General features: G+C 38.8%; 2 protein-coding genes across 2 annotated transcripts; one reads left to right on the top strand and one right to left on the bottom strand.

Annotated features, from left to right (window-relative positions):
- The first annotated feature begins 9,007 nt into the window (after nucleotides 1-9,007).
- Nucleotides 9,008-9,810, top strand: GRI (Stigma-specific Stig1 family protein). Its single transcript, XM_077393435.1, has one exon. It carries the CDS (start codon nucleotides 9,078-9,080, stop codon nucleotides 9,540-9,542), a length of 465 nt encoding a protein of 154 aa, XP_077249550.1. The 5' UTR covers nucleotides 9,008-9,077; the 3' UTR covers nucleotides 9,543-9,810.
- Nucleotides 9,811-14,521: 4,711 nt separating this feature from the next.
- On the bottom strand, nucleotides 14,522-17,032 carry LOC143890306 (uncharacterized). Its single transcript, XM_077394943.1, has 3 exons — nucleotides 16,738-17,032; nucleotides 15,882-16,110; nucleotides 14,522-15,160 (listed from the first exon to the last, which is right to left on the bottom strand). The coding sequence occupies exons 1-3, from the start codon at nucleotides 16,981-16,983 to the stop codon at nucleotides 14,736-14,738; spliced, it is 900 nt and encodes a 299-aa protein (XP_077251058.1). The 5' UTR covers nucleotides 16,984-17,032; the 3' UTR covers nucleotides 14,522-14,735.
- Nucleotides 17,033-23,746: the final 6,714 nt, after the last annotated feature.

Raw genomic sequence — 23,746 nt, 5'->3', positions numbered from 1 at the left:
ATTTGGTGAAATCTTTGAACAAGGTAGGCCCCACCCATATTTTTCGAAATGAACTGCTGTACGAACCGTGATCCAAACCGTCCATTTGACAGGCCACAACGTAATTAGGTTGCGCCCCAAAATCTCATTTACTTAGGATGATCTTGGCCCTCCAATCTAAAGAGAAACAGCATATAATGGAAACCTCTACCGAAATGAGATTTTGGGGCGCAAACCTATTTACATTGTGGCGCATCAAATGGATGGTTTGGATCATCCTATGTAGGGTTGCAACTTGGGTCGGTTCCGACCCGCATCAGCTTGACCCAAAAAAACATAGCCCGGGTTTAGGAATCTCGAATTTTTTAAAAAATAACCCGACCTGAGATGGCTTCTAGGGTAGGGTAGGGTTTTGGAAAGCCCAACCCGAGTTGCAACTCCCGTTCTTGTAATCCTAATAAGTGGAGTGATGCCTGATATAAAACTACAGGGTGATTAAATTTTGATGTTGTTTATTGGATACTGGGTGCTATTGTTGTTCTAATTTATAAATCACTTTTTTTTTTTTTGAAAATTTTATAAACCACGTATTATTAATCTGCGTCTACTAATTACATGTTCTGTGCTAGAGTGAGGCTTGCAAATGTTTCACATAAAACATAAGGGAGATGATATTTTCACACCCCCCTGCAGTACGCATTCGCCCCCCTTATAACGTGAACAGTGGGCAACTTTTGTGCGGCGGATGCTTACTGCAGAGGGTTAAAATATCATCACCTAAACATAAAAATCTGCTGCTAATGTTGATGTAAGTAACTGAGTTCTGACTGGATGACTAATGTTTTTTTTTTTGGGCAAATTTACAACTTTGTTGTTTGGGTTATCAGGAAGAATATTTTCATACTTTAATATTCACCTCTTTTTTGTTTGTAAAAAGACAAGACCTTGGTCTTAACAAATAAGAATTTATTAAATGAATTGAGTGTAGCTAGGCCTAATGTTTGCTTGTACTTGTGACAGATTTAATATTCAACTTTACGGTCTGCTAATTCCAGAGAAAAAAAAAATGTGGCTAAGGCGATAATGTTGAAAAACCCGACCCGGCCCGGCCCTACCTGAGAAACTATCTCGGGTAGGGCCGGGTTTATGAATCGTGGTTTTTTCAAAAATAAACCCGACCCGACCCGAGATAGTTTCTCAGGTAGGGTAGGGTTCTTGAAAACCCGACCCGCCCGACCTGAGTTGCAACCATAATCCTATGGTCTGGGCCACCCATATATTTCAGAATGAAGTGCACCGTCCACGCCATAGGATGATCCAAGACATCCATTTGATGGGCCGCAAGGTAAATAGGTTACGCCCCAAAATCAACATGTGGAGATGATTTTTTGAAACACAACTTATTTACGATGTGGCCCATCAAATGGACAGATTGGATCATCCTAATGTGTGGGCCATAGAGTTCATTTTGAAAAACATACGTGTGGCCTACCTTGCTCAAAGATTTAAACAAAGGAGCTGATATATACGCCCCTTTTAATTCTGCGGACACCTTTTTAAAATCATCTGCCCAGCGAAAGCAACTGGCCCATTACACGTAGGGGTTATTTTAGAAAATGTCCAAAACACCCGTGTAGGCATCCAATATCCCATCTCAACCCATAATCCCTAACCTTCGTTTCTGTCTCTCTCACTCACCTCTCGCCTAAATGCAGAGCCCAACTTCAGAAACCAACTCCAGCGCCGGAGCCTCTCTCATTATTCATTGGTGGACATGGGTGTTGGAACCAAATGTGATATAGAAACTAAGCATAAAAATGGTATTCTTATGACATGGGGCCATCAGATTTCTGTATCTAGAAAATCAGAGAAGTTTTCTCTCTACAAAGTTCCTTAGCTGCCTCATGCTTGTTGACAATGGTGGTAAAAGGATAAGTTAAATTTTAATTTAGGGAAATGTTATCAGCTCTACTGTATTTTGATGAGGGCACTCCTCACTTTATTAAAATGTAAAGTATGGCCCGCACCATAGGATGATCCAAACCGTCCATTAGATGGGCCGTAGCCTAAATAGATTGTGCCCCAAAAATTATTTCCGTAGGTTGATCCTAACCCTCCGATCTATAAGGGTTAGGATCAACCCTCTAACATTCAGATCGGAGGGTTATGATCAACCTACGAAAATGATTTTTTGGGCACAACCTATTTAGGTTGTGCCCATCTAATGGACGGTTTGGAGCCCTCATCAAAATACAGTAGTGCTGGTAACATTTCCCTTAATTTATGCAGAAAAACTTGTGAATCATATATTGTGAATCATTCACAAGTTCTCTATAGATCAAAGGGTTTCGAAAGAGAAATCCATCTGTTTCCAGAAATTGCCCAAAACTGCCTCCGAGCTAATGTTTGTTATAAATCTTGGGTGGCAGTGAGAAGAGTTTCAAGAGAGAAAAGCTTCTTCTCCTAAGCAGCAATGGTATCTATATTCCTCTTTTTGTTGGTGGGATACAACAAATTAAGATGCTCTAAGAGAACAAAATTTCCAGAGTTGTTGATTTCTAAAGAGTGAGAGAGGGAGGGAGGGAGGGAGGGAGAGGGAGAGAGAGGGACCTAGGGTGTTTCTGCACTTTCTGGGGCATCATCTCTGGACTTGGGCGACTCCGGATTTGGGCGAGAGTAATGGGCATAGAGGTGGGACTAGGGGTGGACATGGTTCCGGTTCGAACCGAGGAACCGAACCGAACCGGCACATATGGTTCGGTTCGGTTCGGTTCCATATTTATATGGTTCGGTTCCGGTTCTGATTTCCTGGAACAGATGGAAATTCGGTTCGGTTCTGGGTTTGGGATCCCGGAACCGAAAACCGAACAGAGAACCGACCCTCACCTTAAAACCCAATGCCTCATCGCTTGATAAAATCACCCCACCCCCTTTTAATTCACTCCTCTTTAACGTGTTGCTTTGCCTTTAAAATTTTAATTCACCCCCCAAATTTGTGCTTGATTATTCCAAATTTGTGCATGTTTGCAGGTCATATATAATTTGTGCAAATTTGTGCCTGATTATTCCAAATTCATGCATGTTAGTCTTTGTAGTTCATAAATAAACAGGACCGAACCGATTATAAATACGTTTAGGCAAAATATCTACATTTGGTGAAGGTCGGGTAAACCCAGAACCGAACTGATTATATATGGTTCGGTTCGGTTTGGTTCCAAACATATATGGTTCGGTTCTGGTTCCAATTTCAGGGAACCGATTATATATGGTTCGGTTCTGGGTATACCCCAAAACCGAACCGAACCGAACCATGTCCACCCCTAGGTGGGATGAGTGTTGGCTGGGCATTTTGGTCATTTCCTAAAGGATTAAGTATGTCTAATCGGAAATTTTCATTAGCCAGTCAGGAGGTTTTGAATTGGGTGTCCCTAGTAATGAAAAGGGGCGAATATATCAACTCCCTCAAACAAATTAATTGTTGGCCCACCAACCGTTAATGTTGGGGAGAGAGAGGGAGAGAGACCGGCTTGGTATGTGTTGTTTTTTTTTCCTTTTTCTTTTTTTTTTTTTTGTGGGGGGGGGGGGGGGGGGGGAGTGATTTTTCCCTATAAGGGGTATCACTGCCCTAAACATAACCCTAAGATGGGGATGAACCTGGAATCGGCATCTGGGCTCCAATGCGGACGGATGGTGATCCATCTGGATGAGCGGCCGTCGTGTCTCCATCTCCACCTCTCGGACATTGTATCCAATCGCGATCTGAAATCAGAGGTGGAAGACGGGCTAGTAGAGTCCGAGGAGTTTTGTGGCCTTTTGGAAGAGGCCGAAGAGTGTGATTTTGGGTTTGGGGTTTTGACCGGTGTGATATGACTTATGAATGGTGTTGGCTGCCATGGAGAGAGAGAGAGAGAGAGAGAGAGAGAGATTTAGCCGTTTGAACTCCCCACGCCCTGGACATTCGAATTCAAATGCTAAAATAGGCCACATGGGAAATTATGCGCACCCGACCCCACGGCCCCACACATTTTCCCCTTTTCCAGCCACCCCCTTTTGTTTGTCTCTTCCTGACAAAAAAATTGATACTTACGGAATGACCCATTAGGATTGATGAGTTTTTGCATGGTGCCCAGAGGGATGTTTGATCCAATAGCAGCTCACTTTTTAAGAGGTTGTTGTTGGATCAAATGTCAAGAGTAGTACTTTTATCGTACCACCCGAAAGGGACTTGATGCTCGGGCACCAAATAATTTCTCAGGATTGCCACCCTCTCTTCCCTTTTTTTTAAAGGTGAAGCGTTTTATCAGAGTAAGAAAAATAAACTTGGCGATCTAGATGGTCAGTATAATGAGGAAGGGGATAAAACTTAAAATGCAAAAGCAGAAAACAATAGGACGTAAGGAGGGAGATAATAATAAAAAAAAAGCCTTCTCTTGTGACTCCAGCCCACGCTAACCTATTGGCCTTACCATTGGCTGATATCCATACATGCCTATGGGATAAAGAAGTACCCTCTTCCTGCTCATGAATTTCATCAAACCAATGCAAAAACGTCCATGGATAGGGATAACTCCCCTCCAGCCATCTGATGACATTCAGTAATCTCCTTCTACTATTAGTTTGTTCATGATTGAACGATGTATAATCCCTATGACCTTCGTCTCATTGGAATCTGTGGTTCTAATAGGGCCTGAGAAAGCCCACCTCGTGACTTCTTATTCATCTCTCAATAGTCCCTTCCTCTATGCTAGTCGATCCTAGGTTACCAATGGTGGATCCATCAAAGTTGGATTTTGGTTTCTTAGAATCTGGTGGTTCTCTTTATGGTGATGGATTCAGCTTCTTGTCACTACTGAAGCGAATCTCTCTTCACTCATGCTACAAATCATGAGCTGATACAAACCTAAAACTTGAGAAGGTTTTGACCCTAGTAATGGTTGGTGCGATCACTTTTATATAAACAAAATGTGAAGACTCAATCAGGCCCATAAATACTCGTGCGTTTCTTTCTTTCCAAAGAGCCCATAAGGTGGCTAGCAATACCACCTTCTACGTAGTCTCCCCTTTTGTCTGCTAGGGAGAAAAGGACTATTCCTCTAAGAGGGTCAATTAGTCTAGCTGAGAAGACTCACATCACGCCAACTCTTCTCAAAATCTTATTACATACTTCTCTTGCCATCTTATAATGGAGAAATGCATAGTCCACGGTTTCACTCAATGCTAAACAAAAGACACAATGGTCCACTATCAGCATGTTTCGATTTCACAAATGATCTACTGTGAAAATCTTATCAAGAAAAGTAGTCCACCCAAAAGCACATGCCCTGGGGCATAGGAGCGCTACATACCCCAGCAAGAAGCGAAGGGGCAAGGCTCAACATACCCCAGCAAGAAGCGAAGGGGCAAGGCTCATAGCCAGTCTGAGATACAAAGACTTAGCACTAAAAGTCCTAGATGAGCACCATTTCTAAACCCTTTTATCCTCTCTAGGCCCTCTTCCTTGTCTTCTTGCACATCTGTCACGATAACGTGAACCCCTGTTTTTTACCAAAACATATTCCAAGCTGCCCTTATTATTTGAAAGCCAATAATCAATTTAAAATTGATCAAATCATCAAATCAATTTCACCATCTTCTTTATTTTATAAATGGGATCCCGTTTTAGAAGTGTTTTCCAAATAATAAAATGTCAAAACTCATCCTCTTTATAAGTTAATCAGCTGCCAAAAGCTATTACAATTCCAAAAAAGCTCTCAACAGCTAAGTAAAAAAGAAAAAACGAGGTGAGTTCGGCCCATTATCAAAACATTGCCACGCCAATATCATAGTCTTTATTTAATGGTGAAAAGAGTCAGCAATGCTCAACTCCGGTTGGATTACATATTGAGAGAGAGAGAGAGAGAGAGAGAGAGAGAGAGAGAGAGAGAGAGAGAGAGAGAGAGAGAGATTGGTTGAGTGACACATGGGTGGTCCAACACATGAGGCCAACATGAAGGTTTGTGCACTCCTGATTTGTCTATATCGTAACTGAGAAGCATTGGATCCAAACTCCGGCATGGATTCCGGCATTGCGAGAAGTGTGACCTTTCACTTTCTCTATCTCTCTCTCTTTCTTTGTACGCTTTTCTCCATCCCCATGCTTACAGGAAGCTTCACCTTCAAGCAAAATTTCACAATAATAATTAATTTCAATAATAATAATAATGTTAAAAATGAGAAAAAATATCACTTTAAAATTGATCAAATCATCAAATCAATTTCACCATCTTCTTTATTTTATAAATGGGATCCCGTTTTAGAAGTGTTTTCCAAATAATAAAATGTCAAAACTCATCCTCTTTATAAGTTAATCAGCTGCCAAAAGCTATTACAATTCCAAAAAAGCTCTCAACAGCTAAGTAAAAAAGAAAAAACGAGGTGAGTTCGGCCCATTATCAAAACATTGCCACGCCAATATCATAGTCTTTATTTAATGGTGAAAAGAGTCAGCAATGCTCAACTCCGGTTGGATTACATATTGAGAGAGAGAGAGAGAGAGAGAGAGAGAGAGAGAGAGAGAGAGAGAGAGAGAGATTGGTTGAATGACACATGGGTGGTCCAACACATGAGGCCAACATGAAGGTTTGTGCACTCCTGATTTGTCTATATCGTAACTGAGAAGCATTGGATCCAAACTCCGGCATGGATTCCGGCATTGCGAGAAGTGTGACCTTTCACTTTCTCTATCTCTCTCTCTTTCTTTGTACGCTTTTCTCCATCCCCATGCTTACAGGAAGCTTCACCTTCAAGCAAAATTTCACAATAATAATTAATTTCAATAATAATAATAATGTTAAAAATGAGAAAAAATATCACTTTAAAATTGATCAAATCATCAAATCAATTTCACCATCTTCTTTATTTTCTAAATGGGATCCCGTTTTAGAAGTGTTTTCCAAATAATAAAATGTCAAAACTCATCCTCTTTATAAGTTAATCAGCTGTCAAAAGCAATTACAATTCCTAAAAAGCTCTCAACAGCTAATTAAAAAAGAAACAACAAGGTGAGTTTGGCCCATTATCAAAACATTGCCATGCCAATATCATAGTCTTTATTTAATGGTGAAAAGAGTCAACAATGCTCTACTGCGGTTGGATTACATATTGAGAGAGAGAGAGAGAGAGATTAGTTGAATGACACATGGGTGGTCCAACACATGAAAATTTGTGCACTTCTGATTTGTCTATATCGTAACCGAGAAGCATTGGATCCAAACTCCGGCATGGATTCCGGCATTGGGAGAAGTGTGACCTTTCAGTTTCTCTATCTCCCTCTCTCTTTATTTGTACGCTTTTCTCGCCGGGAAAGAAGATCCCCCATGCTTACAGGAAGCTTCACCTTCAAGCAAAATTTCACAATAATAATTAGGGAAATGATATATCAGCCCCTTTTGATCACCAGGAACACCCCCCTGTCAGTGTATCAATGACTAAAGAGGAGCTGTTGTACTTATGTTAGAAGAATTCAATGCCCCTCATTGCCACAGACACTGACAAAGGGGTATTCTTGGTGATCAAAAGGGGCGGATATATCACTTCCCTAATAATTAATATCAATAATAATAATGGCAAAAATGAGAAAAAATACCATCAACTTACAGCTAAAATGACATACAACAGTAGCATGGTCTAGACCGTATAAATTTTATTGGCCCTATGATGAAGATATTCGAGCCCTGAAGTCACTGATTGGGCAATCCTTAACTCTGGATGCCGGAATTCTGTGTACGGGTGAAAATGAGCCGAGCCGAGCCGAGCTTGGTCCAGCTCGGCTCGGCTCGTTAAGGGCAAAACTTGGGCTCGGCTCGGGCTCGGGCTCGCGAGCCTTAACGAGCTTGTTAGTGGACCTGGAATCAGTCTGATCTGTTTAATTTTTTCCCATAAATTGGAGCTCAATAATCAGTTTTGGACTCACAAATGGTTTTCAAAATTAAATAAACAATGACTCAATGAGATATTTCATATTTAGGATGTCTTTTGATTAGAATCATACAATTATACAAAAAGACAAAATCCTGAATAAAGACAAAATCCCAAATTGATTTTGATACTTTTAGTGGAAAATCAGAAACTTTTTTTAATGTTTGGTCCCACTTGGAAAGCCAATGGAAAGTTGGAAACCTCTTAATTAAATTAGAAATTTCTCAAATTACTAAACTAAAAGTCTAATATAGTAATATCTAATTATCTATGGTTTTAGACTTTTAGCCCTAAACGAGCTTTTACGAGCCGAGCCCGAGCCAAAATTGACACCCTTAATTCTGTGCATTGAATCTTGACTGTTAGTCCATTTCATTTTTTTAGCCGTTCATTTTTAGGCCACATTGTATAGTGATTTTCTGGATTGTATCATCTTGAAATGGTGGGGCCCACAATATGAACACTCCAAATGATGTCAATGTCGGGTGATGGGTGGGTCCAACCCAACTACTGCATCTCATGCCAAGATCCTTATATTCTGTAATTTTTCTTGTTTTTTATTTGTATATATATATAGAGAGAGATGTAGGGAATTGTTTGCACAGAAAATGAATTGTCCAATGTTTGGTAAACTCATTTTCATGGAAATATTTTTCCAAAATTAGAATTTTTCCTTGATTTTCAAGAAAACTGAAAGCCTACCAGACCCTTGAATTTTATCGTCCATGGGATTTTTTATTTTTTTTTCTATGGAAGGTAATATTTTCCATAATTTTCTTTTCCCTAGATCAGGGAGAGAAATGAAATTCCAAGATTGTTATGGTCGACCCCATTTTACTCATCATTTATAGACCCAAAAAGATGGTCAACACCCATCTGATAAGGTTGTAAATTAATGGAACAAAGAAAAACCCAATAAAAAATAGTTAAGAGGATTAACTAATCACAAGTTAATCAATTAAAACTTAAAAATTTTGGCGTGTAATTAACTCTTGTACACGAGGTCTCTTTCTAGACTATTAGATCTTTCCAAACCTTTCCTCAACCACCTAAAATCAAGGAATATTTTATTACTATCCAACACTTCAAATACCCACTCCCTCTCTAGCCCTCTCCCCCCGGGGGTACATTCTACAGTGAAAATGGCTACCACCCTCCCTTTGATCAAACTTGTCACAATTCTCTCTATCTTCATCATCCCCATGACCCTCATCGCCCATTCCAGCCTCACTTCCGACGTGGAGGACGAAGAGGACGAATGGGTGATGGACGATCAATTCCTAAGCCAGATTGTCCGGCCTGGAAGTCGATTCTTCGCAAGTAAGATCAAGAAGGGAGTGCGCTGTCACGAAGTCACTAACAATATTTGCCCGGGGATTTCGGTGAACAAAGGTAATGGGCTTCTCCAATGTTGCAAGAAGCATTGTAGGAACGTACTCTCCGACCGCAATAACTGTGGAAGTTGCCACCAGAAGTGCGGATTCGGAGAGCTTTGTTGCAATGGGCTTTGCACCAACATTGCCCATAATGTTGATCACTGTGGTGATTGTGATCAAAAGTGCCCTTCTGGTGTTAAATGTGAGAATGGTTCTTGTGGGTATGCTTGATTATGGAGAGAGACTACGGGAGCAAGAGAGTGCAATTAGTACTAGTTCAATAGAGATGAGCAGATAAAACTACAGTCAATAGTTGGGGATGTTTTAATAGGAAATGGGAGTTTCATATCCTCATAGAAGTCTTCCATATTCTTCCATGGGTATAACAGGACTGTAAACAAGCTCTGTCATCAATAAAAGAAAAAGAATGTGCATGTCATAATTTTCTAGTTACATAAGATGTTGGACATCACTTCTAGTTGGAAATTGTTATACAGCGTTCTTCTTCTTTCTTTTTTGAGTTTTTATGTGTTTTTTCTTATCTCTCTTTTTTTTCTTTTTTTTTGAAAAAGGGGTTCATAAATTTGATCCAAACAAACTTCTTTAAATTGCCTCGCAAGCAAAATCCTAAACATGTTTTATTATTCAGTTCCTACTGAAACTTCAATCTTCTTATTGTGTTGTGTACATCCCATACAATTCCCACACTCAGAAAACCAAAATAGTTACTTGCAAAAAAAATGGTGGGGACCCACCTGTTATTTCGCATAGTCCCCACTCAAACATAAGTAGGCCTGTCAATCAGGATGGGCAAGCTCGAAGCCCGCCCGTTCGGCCCGCTAAAAGCCCGCCCATAATTAAAATGAGAACAAGCCAAATCAAGCTTGGTCAAAAGTTGAAGCCCGAACTCTAATTTCGGCTGAGTTTGATCAAGGGTCGTCCAGCGTTATAGGCCCAAGCCCGATAATATATTTACTATATAATTTTTCAGGATTTTTTATGCCCTCAAAAATAATAGTAAATATTAACTAAATAGGTACTTAAACATTCTTTGTTAATCTTTATGATATTAAATGGTTTTCTAGTTCAACACTTAAATAGGAATACGTTCAACAGGTTTTTTTTTTATGGAATGTTCAACAGGTTTTTGGTTGTTAACTTGTCTTTGAGCTGGTACCTGGTCTCTTTACTCTGTGCTTGCCTTAGAGTCTTTTCTCGTGCAGAAAATAAGAGGTGATGGGCAAGCCCGAACTCGGCTCGAAGCCCGTTGTGGAGTTTGGGCTGAGTTTGAGCAAGCAAATTTTCTAATTTAATCAGGCCCGAACTTGGCTCGTAGCCCGTTGTATAGACATGGACTGAGCTTGAGCACCTCAGGCCTGCCCAAGCTCGGCCCGATTGACAGTCCTAAACATAAGTGGTACTCTAGTTAAAACGCACTATCGTTAACAAAAACCGTATTCTTAGGTCCTGTTCATTTTGGATTATGAGAATTGATTTTGAGTCCAAACGTACTGATTATGAAACACAAAATTGAACGGAATTTTGAGTCCTATAATCAGTCTTGGACTCAAAATCAATTCTCAAAATCCAAAACTATCAGGCCCTATAGTTAAAATTTGGGACATGTATCGATGTTAGAATTGGAAGTTGACACTACGCCTGAATAGGCTTTAGATATAATTCACCCCATATAACTGATATTTCACCCTCATCATTTTGATAATTCCAAACTTCTAACTTTGCTAATTGGCTGTTACAGTTCACAACAAGCTGGCAATAGTAAACCACAGAAATTTAAAATAAACAGAGAGGATCGTATGTACAAGTGAAAGGTAACAACGGGGGCAGATATATGAGTTGAAATTCAATTTATTTTGCTCAAAAGGGATCCTTCATGTGTGTTTTAAGGCCCACCATGGGTGAGGAATTAATAAAAGTTGCTCTGATTATATGATCCCAACCGTCTTCACAACTTTGAGGGCACGATTCATGAGTTTGTTTCGAGCTTATTTAGCTTAGAGCTTGCACACTTGAATAACCGTTGTCATATTTATTAGGATTTAGGAATTAAGAATGCAACAAGATAATGATGTGCAAAAGATAAACGAAAATTCACACACACAAATTTACGTGGTTCACCTAGTATGATATGGGCCACGTCCACGGCAGAGCTATAAGCCAATGATTCCACTGAAGAAGAGATTACAAAAGTCCTCACAACTCTCATAAGGCGGCTCCTGATATCACACCCTATATATGGCGTTCTAAGATGCGTTACAATAAAGGGAAAAACCCTATTAATTCATGAAAGTACAAAACTACCACAGTATAAAAATACCTAAAAAAACTTGGGACTGCCGCAGTTGGGGAAAAGTGTATAGTACTTTTCAGATTAGACTGAGATCAAGCTTCACTAATAACAATATCCCACTTGAAGACTGATAAGCGACACTAGAAATCAAAAATGACTTAGTCACATCAAGTCAAGGGGAGTTTGTTGGGTTTAGAAACATGTAACAATGTTTCTATATATGCATCACGTTTCAATTCATAAAATAGTCAATTATATTTTATGTTACTAGAGTTTAGGAGCTTGAATAATTGAGTCCATGTGGACTTAGAAATTTAGTTCAATTAGAAATGGATAGTTGAGTCTAAATTGAATTGGCTTCAAGTAGTTTTAGGAATTAGAGTTATTCTTGGAAAGGAAGTTTATTAACTTTGGAAGAGAAGACTTCATAAAACCTACGTGCAAGGATTGTTTTCACCGTTCATAATATTTTGCAGAAATTTAAAGGAAATCTCCTTTTCTCTAGAGAAAGTTTGGTTTTATTTATTCTTGTGGATTCACAGAACAATCCTTAATGGATTCAAAGGATTACGCTATCGGTATCGACGTAGATCAACCTCGACTCATTCTTCTTGCTTCCGACTACGCCAGGTGGTATCAGAGCCCTGCTACGCTTCATTGCTTCGCATGGAGAACAAGAAAATCAATCGATCGTGAAAATGGAGATGCTCAACGCTCTACAAGCTACCGCTAATCAAATAGCCGAGCAATTGGCACAGTTGAATCCTTTCAAGCGTGAACAACACCATATCGTCCATGATGATCGGCGATGACATGCCAAAGCTCTAAATCGAGCTCCACAATGATCAGAACGCCCAACCCAACCTGAGCCGAAATCGAGTTGAACCCACCGAGTTGGGGTTAGCCCGGCCCAAGTTGCACCCTAATTTATATCCTAAGGTAGTGATTGGGTCCTACTAAAACTAGAGTCTAGAACTGTAAATCCAATTCTTCTACCCTATGTTTATTGTAAGTGAGGGAAGGACTTAAGGAATCGAGCCATATACTTGGTCTAATGTGGCCCACTCTCAACCACGGCTTTATTTCCTGAATCCATAATGATGTCTCCCACTACAAAGAAAATAGGGAGTCCAAAATTCTTTTGCGCTCTCAAGGAATGTTAGTTGTAGACGCAATTATGCACTTCAAACACAGAGACACGAGTCAAATATCGCATCCTTTCCTTGAACTAAATAATCCAATCAACGGTCCAAAATAAATCTCACAACTTAATAGCAAAAGTTGTTTACTTATTAGAGTAGCAGAAATTGCGAAAGAGCCGAAGAAAGAAGATCAGATCTTCTTACTGTTAGAATATATCAGATCTGACCGTTGAATTGGGTTGAGATGATCTCACCATAGGATCACCTTAACTGGTGGTAAATTAGGCAGGTTGGTTAGATGAGGTAACTTAGATAAATTTGGCAACTAGGTTGGATAAGGATAGTCTATTTTCATAGTTATCTAGATTTGATTATATGCTTATAACCTCAATGCTCTATATAAGCACTTACTCCTTTTGTCCTTTGCGAAATATCCACTCCAACATTGATAATGGGACCCTTACATTCCGTTTTCACTTTTCTCTGCTTCATTTGTGACTTACTTCATTTTACCCGAACACCCATCTATTCATCTTATGTGACTGGCAAATTTGAAATTTGCAACCTTGAGAAATGAGATCTTTGAATTGACGTGTTTTTTCCACTGATATTTGACATCAAAATCCGCAATGGCTAGCTGTTCTTTTTCTTACTCGTCATTCTCTCCAGCTCTTCTTATGTTCTTTCTTTAGTCTATTTTACTTGAAGTGTACGTCTGAAATAAGAACTCTTTTAAGTTGGGGTCTCTTTTTCTTGAGGTGCGGGCTTTAAAGAGTTTTCCATCTTCCATAAAGGTTGGTACTTAAAACCTACACATGATGAGCACTACAGTCGATTTGCCCATTGAGGCACTGCCCCGTAAGAAGATCGGATAGACCTGCTTGAGTCTTATCCAGCCCATTGAGACAATGATACGTTATGATCCATTGGCTTTTATAGGCCCCGTTTGTACCACATAAACAAGCAGCACATTCCTCGACAACCAACATCTATCATCAGTTGGCATTGGACGATGACGACAATCACCATAATCAATCTTCATCAAATTGATAGTTTTTAATTGGAGATTATATCAATTTTCAATCAATGTGCATTTGAGAAGACATGTTAGAATATACGAGATCATACCATCAGATTGGTTTGAGATCTTACCATTGGATCATCTTGGTGGTTAATTAAGCAAATTGATTAGGTAACTCGGTCAGATTAGGATAGTATCCTTTCATAGTTATCTAGACTTGATTCTATGTTTAATACCTAAATGCTCTGTGTAACGAGATGATTGCTTGTTTTAATATTTAACTCTTTGAATTATTATTTTTCCCTAATGACAACGATTTCATTAAAAAAAAGAGACCAAGTAGGTCAAGATAAGCTAAAGAAATGAGAAAAAAAAAAGTGATGAACTCGCATGCTTTATATTACATTATTAAACACACTTTAATGACCTTTTCTAACTCACTCATTGTCACTCGAATTTAAGTTTTACTAAAATGACACAACAATGATCCATCAAAACCGATTGCATGATTAGTTGCAAAATCAACGGCTACGATGGGGGTGATTCTATCACTCCCTTAATCTTATTATGAAGTTGCTCTTTTTTCTTTTCTTTGTTTGTAGCCTTTCCTTTGTAGATCTTTCTCCTTTGCTATAAAGTAGTACAAACAAGTCTCATTATATAGTTTATCTTCCTCTCCATCCACTTCTCCCTTTTCTCCTGGGAAATGATTTTAGCACTCCACTCTTTTCAAAGGTGGTGAAAGCTTCATGTCTTTTAATGTTTAAAAGGCGGTCAAAAGGTTATTTACAGTTCCCAAAAAGTTCTGAGAAGGCCAATTACAAACAAAAAGACATGTTACTTTAAGCGGAGTGCTAAAATCATTTTCCTTTCTTTACTACATCTGGATGATCCACACGTGCTACACAAGCGTATTTATATATATATATATTAAAAAAAAAACTCAAGCTTCACACTACTTGGACCGCATTGCAATGCAAATTCGGCAGTTTCCCCAATAAGTCGAACGTCAACATTGACGCCCTAAGCTTCGGCTGCCGGTCGGAAAAGCTCGCCGAGAAAACCCGTCCGGGCTCCATCCTCTCACATGTGCCAAACCACTTAGCTTCCATGTACTTGTGTTTCCTCCACGGCGCCATATGCATTTTGTTCTCTTTCATGCACTTCCTCGCGGCCGTGCACAATATCTTAATTAAGCTCCTTAACCTCTCCTCCTTTCCGATAAACACTTGGGGGAGATGACTAATTAACTCGTTGTACTCTGTATTTGCTCTCGCCATCTCAAATTCCGATCGGAAGTCTAATTCGATCACCACTCTGACCACGGCTTTCTTACCAATCGCGGCGTCTATAACATCCACATAGGTGTGTTCCCCTGCGTGTATTGAACGATAAATGTCACATAAGTTACTCAATTAAATTAATTAATCAAATTAAGAAAGAGGGGCCACATGTAGATCAACACTAAAAAGAGGGGCCACACGTGAGGGGGAGTGTTAAAGTATAAAAGATTAAATAACGCCATCTCCAACTGCTTAAGCTTCTGGAGTAATTGGTTGTTTTCACAAAATGTACTTAGTTGATTGAGCTAATTCAATCATTAGCCTTTCTTTCTTTGAGTGGCACTAGTAATTAAGGACATCAAATAATTGAGGGTATAATGGTCATTTGGAACCACCACTTAATAGCAAAATAGAAAAGTGTGAGAGGGCTGAAGGAGTGTCATTATCAAATTAGGGTTTGCAGATCTCATTTCTTTGGTTTGGGATACAGTAAATGAGGTTGTCCAATTTTGTAGAGGATAGAAAGTATGAAAAACAGATCGAGGGCGCAGTCAACGCATGCTTATAAGACCTACATAAATTTTTAAAATGACCAAACTACGCTCTCACTCGACGTGTCAGGTAGGGCGAGCTGAGGGCAATTTGGTCATTTACAACAAGGAATCAAAGTCCAAGCATAGTTTCTTGATAGACGGGGCGATCGACAACGTGAGGGCAGTTTTGTCATTTCGAAAAGGCCAAACCGACCAAGAAAGCAAAAGTAGGGGGAAAAGAAACAAAGGAAACAAAAAAAAGACGGAATATTCTGTTTACCTGACGGAATATCCGGCGACCTCCGCCACTTGGACGTGCATAGGGCGCTGTTGTAACCAGAGTTTCGGAGCCGATCCGATACGTCTCTCAGCAAGCAGTTTCGGCACCCTCCTCTCGTAATGGTTTTAAGGCAGACACAGATCGGGCCCACCGACTGCGAATCTTTCAAGGCCTGCTCTGTATCGTGTCGGATCCTCGCCTCCAAAGAGTTCCTCCGGTACAAGGTCTCCTGAACAAACGGCCAAATGGGAATAAAATTACGGAATTACCCTCATTAATCTCTATAATGCCGGTATCATCAAGTATAATGATCTCGATAGGGTTGTTTCAGGTAGAATGAAAGAAAATAAGCCCTCCTGTGAACATATCATATTCATTAAAGAGCAATATGGTCATTTACCATGTTCTGATAATTGCACAAACTCATCTCGTCTTTTCTCATTTAATTGCCTTCTGAGAGATTTTTGGGAATTGAAATAAGTTTTGACATCCGGTTAAATTAGAAAAGACAAGAAGAATTTATGCAATTATCAAAACTTGATAAAAACAATATCAGTAGCCTCAACATTAATGGGCATTTTTTAGTAGGCAAATGATATCACCACAACTATGTTTTGTTAAAATGGCTTGTAAAAGGCAAAATGTAATGACCTTTTGACAGCTCTTTAGATACTAAAAGACAAGATACTTGAGCCTCTATAACAAAACATGGTTGTGTTGATATCATTTCCCTATTTAGTATATCAAGTGCAATAGTCTAATTCCCATCTCCAAATGACCAAAACACCCTCATCTACCAAAAAAATGACAATCAAATTCTACTGAGTATAAGGAAGAGAATTCCAAAACAACTTACTTTGAGGAGCTTTTGCTGGGTCTCCCAGAACTCCGTCCGTTCAGAAACCCTGCCGGAATTTCCATCACCTTCCTCGCAATCTCCGTCGCTGCTACTAATCTCCGGCGACCCTTCTCCCTCCACAAAAAACCCTAGCACCATATCGGCGAGACTCGTCCCTCCTCCGGAATATTCCATCTCATCAACCCCACCTTCCTCATTCCGGCCACTTGCCGGAATTTTCCTGATCACCGACCAATCTCCCATCAACCCCACCTTCCTCACTCACGTAGACTCCTATTTCTTACTCTCACCGAGATCCGAGCCTATGATTATATAGTGGAAATATTATATTCGCCCCCTTTTCTTCCCTGCCACCCCCTTTAGTGTAAAACGAGTAGTTATAATCAAGGTTTAAAATTTCGGTTTCGGTACGGGTTTCGGACCTTGAAATTTCGGTCGAAATCTGGTACAAAAAATAATAATATTTTATTCAATATTAAATTTCGGCCGAAATTTTGGTGAAATATTAAATTAATATTTTAAAAAAAACAGATTTTTGTGTCAAATTTTGGAAAAACCGAAATTTCAGCCGAAATAAATGACCATTTCAGTTTTGTGTGGTTTCGGTGTCGGTCTCCACCGAAATTTCAAATTTCGGTCGAAATTTAAAACCATGGTTATAATGAACTAATAATTTATTTATAAAGGGAAATGATTTTAACACAAACATGTTTTGATACATGAAGCTCATGTTTCTTGTCTTTTGGTATATAAAGAGCTGTAAAAGGGGTTTTTTACAGTTCCCAAAAAGCACTTACGTGACAATTAAATGCTAAAAGACAAGATACATAAGGACATGAATCAAAACATAGTTGTGCTGAAATCATTTCTCTACAAAACATATTATAGGATGATACAAACTGTCAATGTGAATAGGTTGTGCCCCAAAAATCATTTCCATAGGGTGATCCTAGCCCTATGATCTATTGAGATTCCGTAATATGCAATTCCTCTATAGAATGGAGGGCTGGGATCATCCTATAGAAATGATTTTTTGAGGAGAACCTATCAAATGGACGGACTGGATCATCCTGTAGTGTGGTCCGTAGAGTAATTTTTGAAAAATACAGGACTAGAAGGGCTTACACCATATAATAAAAATTAAATAATACACTACAGTTGTGGGGGCGGACAGGGAAGAGAAGGGGGAGAATAAATCTCTTCATCATAAGGCCCGTGGGGCCCCCTTGCCAACGTGGACGAACGAGCCGCCGCGAACATGCAGAATCCACGTGGAAACACGGATTAGGTTGTCCGCGTCCCGACTCGCGCCGTAGAAATGGATGAGACTTAGCTACAGCGAGGAGCCACGTCAGGTCTGGGGCCAATAATTCGAGTGTCCGGACATGGATCCGGATATGCCCGAATATTATATTCAGATATTATGAATATATTATGGGCGATGATATTGTCACCCCCCCTGCTATATTATTTATATTTATTTTTTCATCATTAAATATTATATTATATAAATTGTTTTGTTGGAAATAAAAAAAATGTGAAAGATTAAAAGGGGATATGCTCATTTCATATGCTTTATCCTAATCTTGATTGACCCAGACAAAGGACGAGAGAGCTATCATGGCAGGTGGAAATTTTATGACTTGGAAGGCACGTGGCCTTATCTGAGGGACGACGTGGATCGTTCGATTATATGTGATCAGAATGGGCCCCACACTAATCAAGGGACTTTATTGCCACCTAAGCAACTCAACAAAGTAAATTAAAAACGTTGTGCAGTTTTTTAAATGGACCAAATTATCCTCGTCAGGGAGTCTATTTCAATTTCGTTTTGGATGGGGATCGGAGAGTGTTTCTGTCATTTGAAGGTGGTGGGTGTTTATCACATTGGTAGACCGCAAGTAATATAGGTGTAACCATGGTTTAAAATTTCGGTTTCGGTAACCGTTTCGGACCCCACCGAAAACCGAAATTTCCGCGAAATCCGAAATTTGGTAATTTGATTCGAAATTCCGGACCGAAATTTTGTAACACTTTTAAAAAAAAAATTAAAATAGGCATGTAATCGAAATTTCGGACCGAAATTTCCAAAATTTGGTAAATGGCGAAATAATGAATTTCGGCATATTTCGGTTTATGTCCCACCGAAATTCGACGGTCGAAATTTAAAACCATGGATGTAACATAATGTATGATGTATGATATAAAATAACAAGTTGTCGGAAGGTGAAGTTAGGCATCCCTTTCAACAATCTCACTGAAACCAGCAATATCAAGGACATACACAGCACGTTCGGTGTAAAGTGAATTGGTCTCTACATAGAGGCGGTGAACGAGCGGGGCCCAGATTTTTAGAAGGTCAGCTCCCCACTGAGTGCAGATTAATAATCACCCATCACCCACCCATAGATCAAATCCCATATCAGAATTTGCTAGCGGGGCCCAGATTTTTAGAAGGTCAGCTCCCCACTGAGTGCAGATTAATAATCACCCGTCACCCACGCATAGAGCAAATCCCATATCAGAATTTGCTAGCGGGGCCCAGATTTTTAGAAGGTCACCTCCCCACTGAGTGCAGATTAATAATCACCCGTCACCCACCCAGAGAGCAAGTCCCATATCAGAATTTGCTCGCAATAGGCATTTCGCAGATGATTTGTTGCATGTTAGTCTAGCCACCTAGTGAATGAAGACAAAAGCTGTTGAAAAGTGAGGCCGTGCGGCTGGTCTGACATGCAACAGACCATCTATGAAATGCCTTTTGCGATCGATGGTAGCAAATCCCATATCAAAATAGCTTTGAAGATAAATATGACTATTTTCCAAAAAAAAAAAAAAAAAAAAAAAGTGTCATGCGGTGCGATGTTTTATAACTAGTTTTTAGAGGTAAAAATACAAATGGTAAGAATGGAGAGCTTAAAGTCATGGATTTAGATTATATTATAATTAGGTTTTTCCATTGTATTATATAGCTAAGTTTTCTTCACTTTACGAGATTCTGTAGACTGTTTGAACTATTTGCACATATTTAAACCACATTATACGGATTTATTCTCATATTATATAGCATGTATATATAGATAAGGAATTTAATAGCTATTGGGAAATTTACATTCATATTTAACAGTAACAAAAGGAATTTACATTTGTAAGATATGTAATAGCTAAAGAAAAGTTTCCATTTTAAAGTTGGGATTTGCAAGGGACTTTCACAGAAAGGCATTTCAACGCTGGCTGTTGCATGAGAGAGAAGCTACACGAGCTCACTTTTAAGCAGATTTTGTCTTATTCATCTAATTCATCTGAGGTGGCTGCTCTCTCATGCAATAGCAAACAGCGAAATGCCTTTCTGCATAAGTCCCTAGTAAATACCTTTAAAATATTTAAATAGCCTCGAATGGTTATTTAAACTATGGAGGCAAAAAATGGACTAATTTGTGAAGGTTTATACACGTCCATTTTACCTCCATAAATCGTAGGGTTGGGATGATCCTATGGATCTGACTTTTTGTGGACACCCTATCTCTGTGAGGACCATTCAAATGAATGGTTTGGATCACCCAAACAATGTGGGCCGCCACTGTATTTTAAGCTAGTGTGTAGGTAACTTACCTACACAAGTGTGTAGGAAATGTTTTCTCATATATATATATATATATATGAGGAAAAGGATTGTACGCTCGAGTGTACCAACCTTATGGTACGCTCGAGTGCCCAATCACATTTGGGCCCACATTTTTAGGATGATCCAAAGCATTCATTTAAAAGGCCCTTATATAGATGGGGTGTGAACCAAAAATCAGCTCCATAGGATCATCCTAACCCATCCATTTGTGGAGGTCAAAATGGACAGACACTGTTTGTCCACAAATCTGCCCATTTTTGCCCTCCACTTTGGAGGGGTTAGGATGATTTATTTGAGCTTATTTTTGGGACACACCCTATCTATGATAGAGTCTTGCAAATGAATGCTTTGGATCACCACAAAAAAATGTGAGACCCATGTGATTGGGCACTCAAGCGTACAATAAGGTTGGTACGCTAGAGCTTACAATCCTCTCTCTCTCTCTCTCTCTCTCTCTCTCTCTCTCTCTCTCTATATATATATATATATATATATATATATATATATATATATATATATATATATATATGAGAAAATGGTTCCTACACATATGTGTAGAGAGTTCTCTACACACTAGCTTAAAATACAGTGGGGGCCCACATTGTTTGGGTGATCCAAGCCATCCATTTTAAAGGCCCTCACATAGATAGGGTGTCTACAAAAAATCAGATCCATAGGATCATCCCAACCCTACGATTTGTGGAGGTAAAATGGATGTCTTTAAACCTTCACAAATTAGTCTATTTTTAACCTCCAAAAATCGAAGGGTTAGGATGATCCTATGGAGCTTATTTTTTGCGCACACCCTATCTATGAGAGGGCCTTAAATATGAATGGTTTGGATCACCCAAATAATGTGGCCCCCACTGTATTTTAAGCTAGTGTGTAGATAACTTATCTACACATGTGTGTAGGAACCGTTCTCTCTCTCTCTCTCTCTCTCTCTCTCTCTATATATATATATATATATATATATATATATATATATATATATATATATATATATAAGAGCTAAAGAGACGTTTATGTTTTTAAGGTTTTTAATAACCCCGGGTGGGACCCAAGGTTTTCCTGTCAGTACAGATTTAAAAGTCTGCTACATACCCTCCTTTAAAGGGGTGCGAATTATCCTAGAGGCGGTGGGGATTTATCATCACCCTATATTTAACAGGTAAAAAAAAATGATCCATGTAGACGAACCCAACTAGTGTTAGGATTATACATTGCTTTCTAAGAAATAAAAAAATGTTGAAGATTAAAGAGGATATGCGTTATGACAGGTGGAGATTTTATGACTTGGAAGGCACGTGGCCTTATCTGAGGACGTGGATCGTTGGATGGGAAGTGGAGGGTATTTCTGTCATTTGATGGAGGTGATTTTGGTATTGGCAGCCCTCAAGTGATATAGATGTAACATAATGTATAATATTAAATGAGTTGTTGGATGGTGAAGTTAGGAATCCCTTTGATTTACTACATTGGGTTTACCCAAACAAGCTATATCACGGGCATACACAGCACGTTCGGTGTAAAGAAAATTTGTATCTATCTAGTGGTGGTTAATATGCAGGGCCCACCTTTTTAGAGAGTCAGGTCCCCACCGAGTGAAGATTAATGTACACCCAGAAAGTTCGGTATATGTACGCATTTCATTTGCACGAAATGCGAGGATAAGTTTTAAAACTAAAGTTTTTATGCGGTAAAAATAGAGATGTAAAAATTGAGAGCTTAAAATCATGGATTTAGATTATAATATAATTAGGTTTTTTCATTGTTTTATATACCTTAGTTTTCTTCATTTTAAGATATTTTGTTCGCTGTTTAAAATATTTTCACATATTTAAGCCACATTATATGGATTTATTCCCATCTTATGTAGCATAGATATAAATCAGGAATTTAATAGCTATTGGGAAATTTACATTCATATTTAATAATTATAAGAGGAAGTCTAAATTGAAGGGAGGCCTTGCAAAAAAGAGGTGAAAGGGCTCTCCTATTGGCTGCACATCACCATCATGCATTAATAACGGCCCTTTCAAACATGATGGTGATGTTCAGCCAATGGGGTAGCCCTTTCACCTTTTTTTTGCAAGGGCTCCCTTCAGTCTAGAATTCCTCTAGTTATAAAGGAATTTACATTTGTAAGATATTTAATAGGTAAAGAAAAGTTTACATTTTTAAGTTTTTAAATAACCTCGAACGGGACTCAAGTTTTCAAATCTTATAAATGAAATATAATTATAAGTAAATTTACGTTTATAAGATATTTAATAGCTAGAGGAAGTTTATATTTATAAATTTTAAATAACCTTCGCTGACGCCCAAGACATTAAAAATAATGTTAGCAATGAAGAATTTATATTTGTTTGATATTTAATCTGAAATAAGAAATTTTATATTTATAAAATATGTAAGAGCTAAAGAGAAGTTTATGTTTATAAGGTTTTTAATAACTTTGGGTGTGGCACCAAAGTTTTCCCGTCACATATGGTATGTACGTCACATTTTTATTTTTATTTTTTTGATGACATAGGGTGTCCCCACCCCACGTTGTAGAGCGGGACTAATTCCATATAGTGCAGAATAAAAAACTTTACATTTATAAAGTAGTTGATAGCTAAGGCTCTGTTCACTTCTTTTCCCCGGAAAGAAAAGGAAAGGATTTCGTTTTCCTTTCCTTTCCAGGTGACGTGACAGAAGGAAAAATAATCCAGGGAAACTGTCAAGGAAAAGGTTTCGTTTTCCTTGGAAAGCCTCTTTCCGATATATTTAATCGGAAACCAAATCTTGAGTAGCAGGGAAAAAGTTAATTTCCACGTCATTTTCAGCTTTTAAATAAAAAATTTCACATCTGCTTATATTTTTCCCTGGAAAAGAAGTGAACAGAGAAATTCTGTCTTGTCAAGGTCTTGTCAGATAAAAAAAGGCTGTTTTCCTGAAAAACAGCACCAGGGAAAAGAAGTGAACAGAGCCTAAAGGAAATTTTGGCTTGTAACTCAATGGTTGAGGCTTTGTTTCTCAGTTCGTAGTTTCGATCCCAGGTTACCTACCAAAAAAAAAGCTAAAGGAAATTTTACATTAACTAGTTTTTCCATTATATAAGGTATTTCATACCAATTTTACATTTGTAAGATGTATTACATTTGCAAGAAAAATTACCTCTGCAGCCCACTTTTGCAAGAGGTAACAGCCACCACATACGAAATAATAAATCAATAAGACAATTTGCTACGAGGTGGCTGTTCTCTCCTGCAAAAGAGAGCCGTGAAATGACTTTCCATGAAATGTCCTAGTAAATCCCTCAGGCTCTGTTTTGTTGCATTTAATGTCCAGATTCCAAGCCGAAAAAACCTTTTTCATGTGTACTGTTGCCGTTAG

This window comes from Tasmannia lanceolata, unplaced genomic scaffold, assembly GCF_043159265.1.
Source record: "Tasmannia lanceolata isolate RefF3 unplaced genomic scaffold, GAP_Taslan_0.1 ptg000013l, whole genome shotgun sequence".
Classification (NCBI taxonomy): Eukaryota; Viridiplantae; Streptophyta; class Magnoliopsida; order Canellales; family Winteraceae; genus Tasmannia; species Tasmannia lanceolata.
Note: the sequence above shows the minus strand (reverse complement) of the source record. Positions and strands in the feature narration are given on the sequence as shown.

Bases quoted from the DNA above. Each gene is read 5' to 3' on its own strand.
- GRI (XM_077393435.1), top strand. From the start codon at position 9,078: ATGGCTACCACCCTCCCTTTGATCAAACTTGTCACAATTCTCTCTATC.
- LOC143890306 (XM_077394943.1), bottom strand. From the start codon at position 16,983: ATGGGAGATTGGTCGGTGATCAGGAAAATTCCGGCAAGTGGCCGGAAT. The intron at 16,111-16,737 runs GTAAGTTGTTTT...CCGTTTGTTCAG, and splicing joins CCCAGCAAAAGCTCCTCAAA to GAGACCTTGTACCGGAGGAA. The intron at 15,161-15,881 runs GTAAACAGAATA...CAATACACGCAG, and splicing joins GTCGCCGGATATTCCGTCAG to GGGAACACACCTATGTGGAT.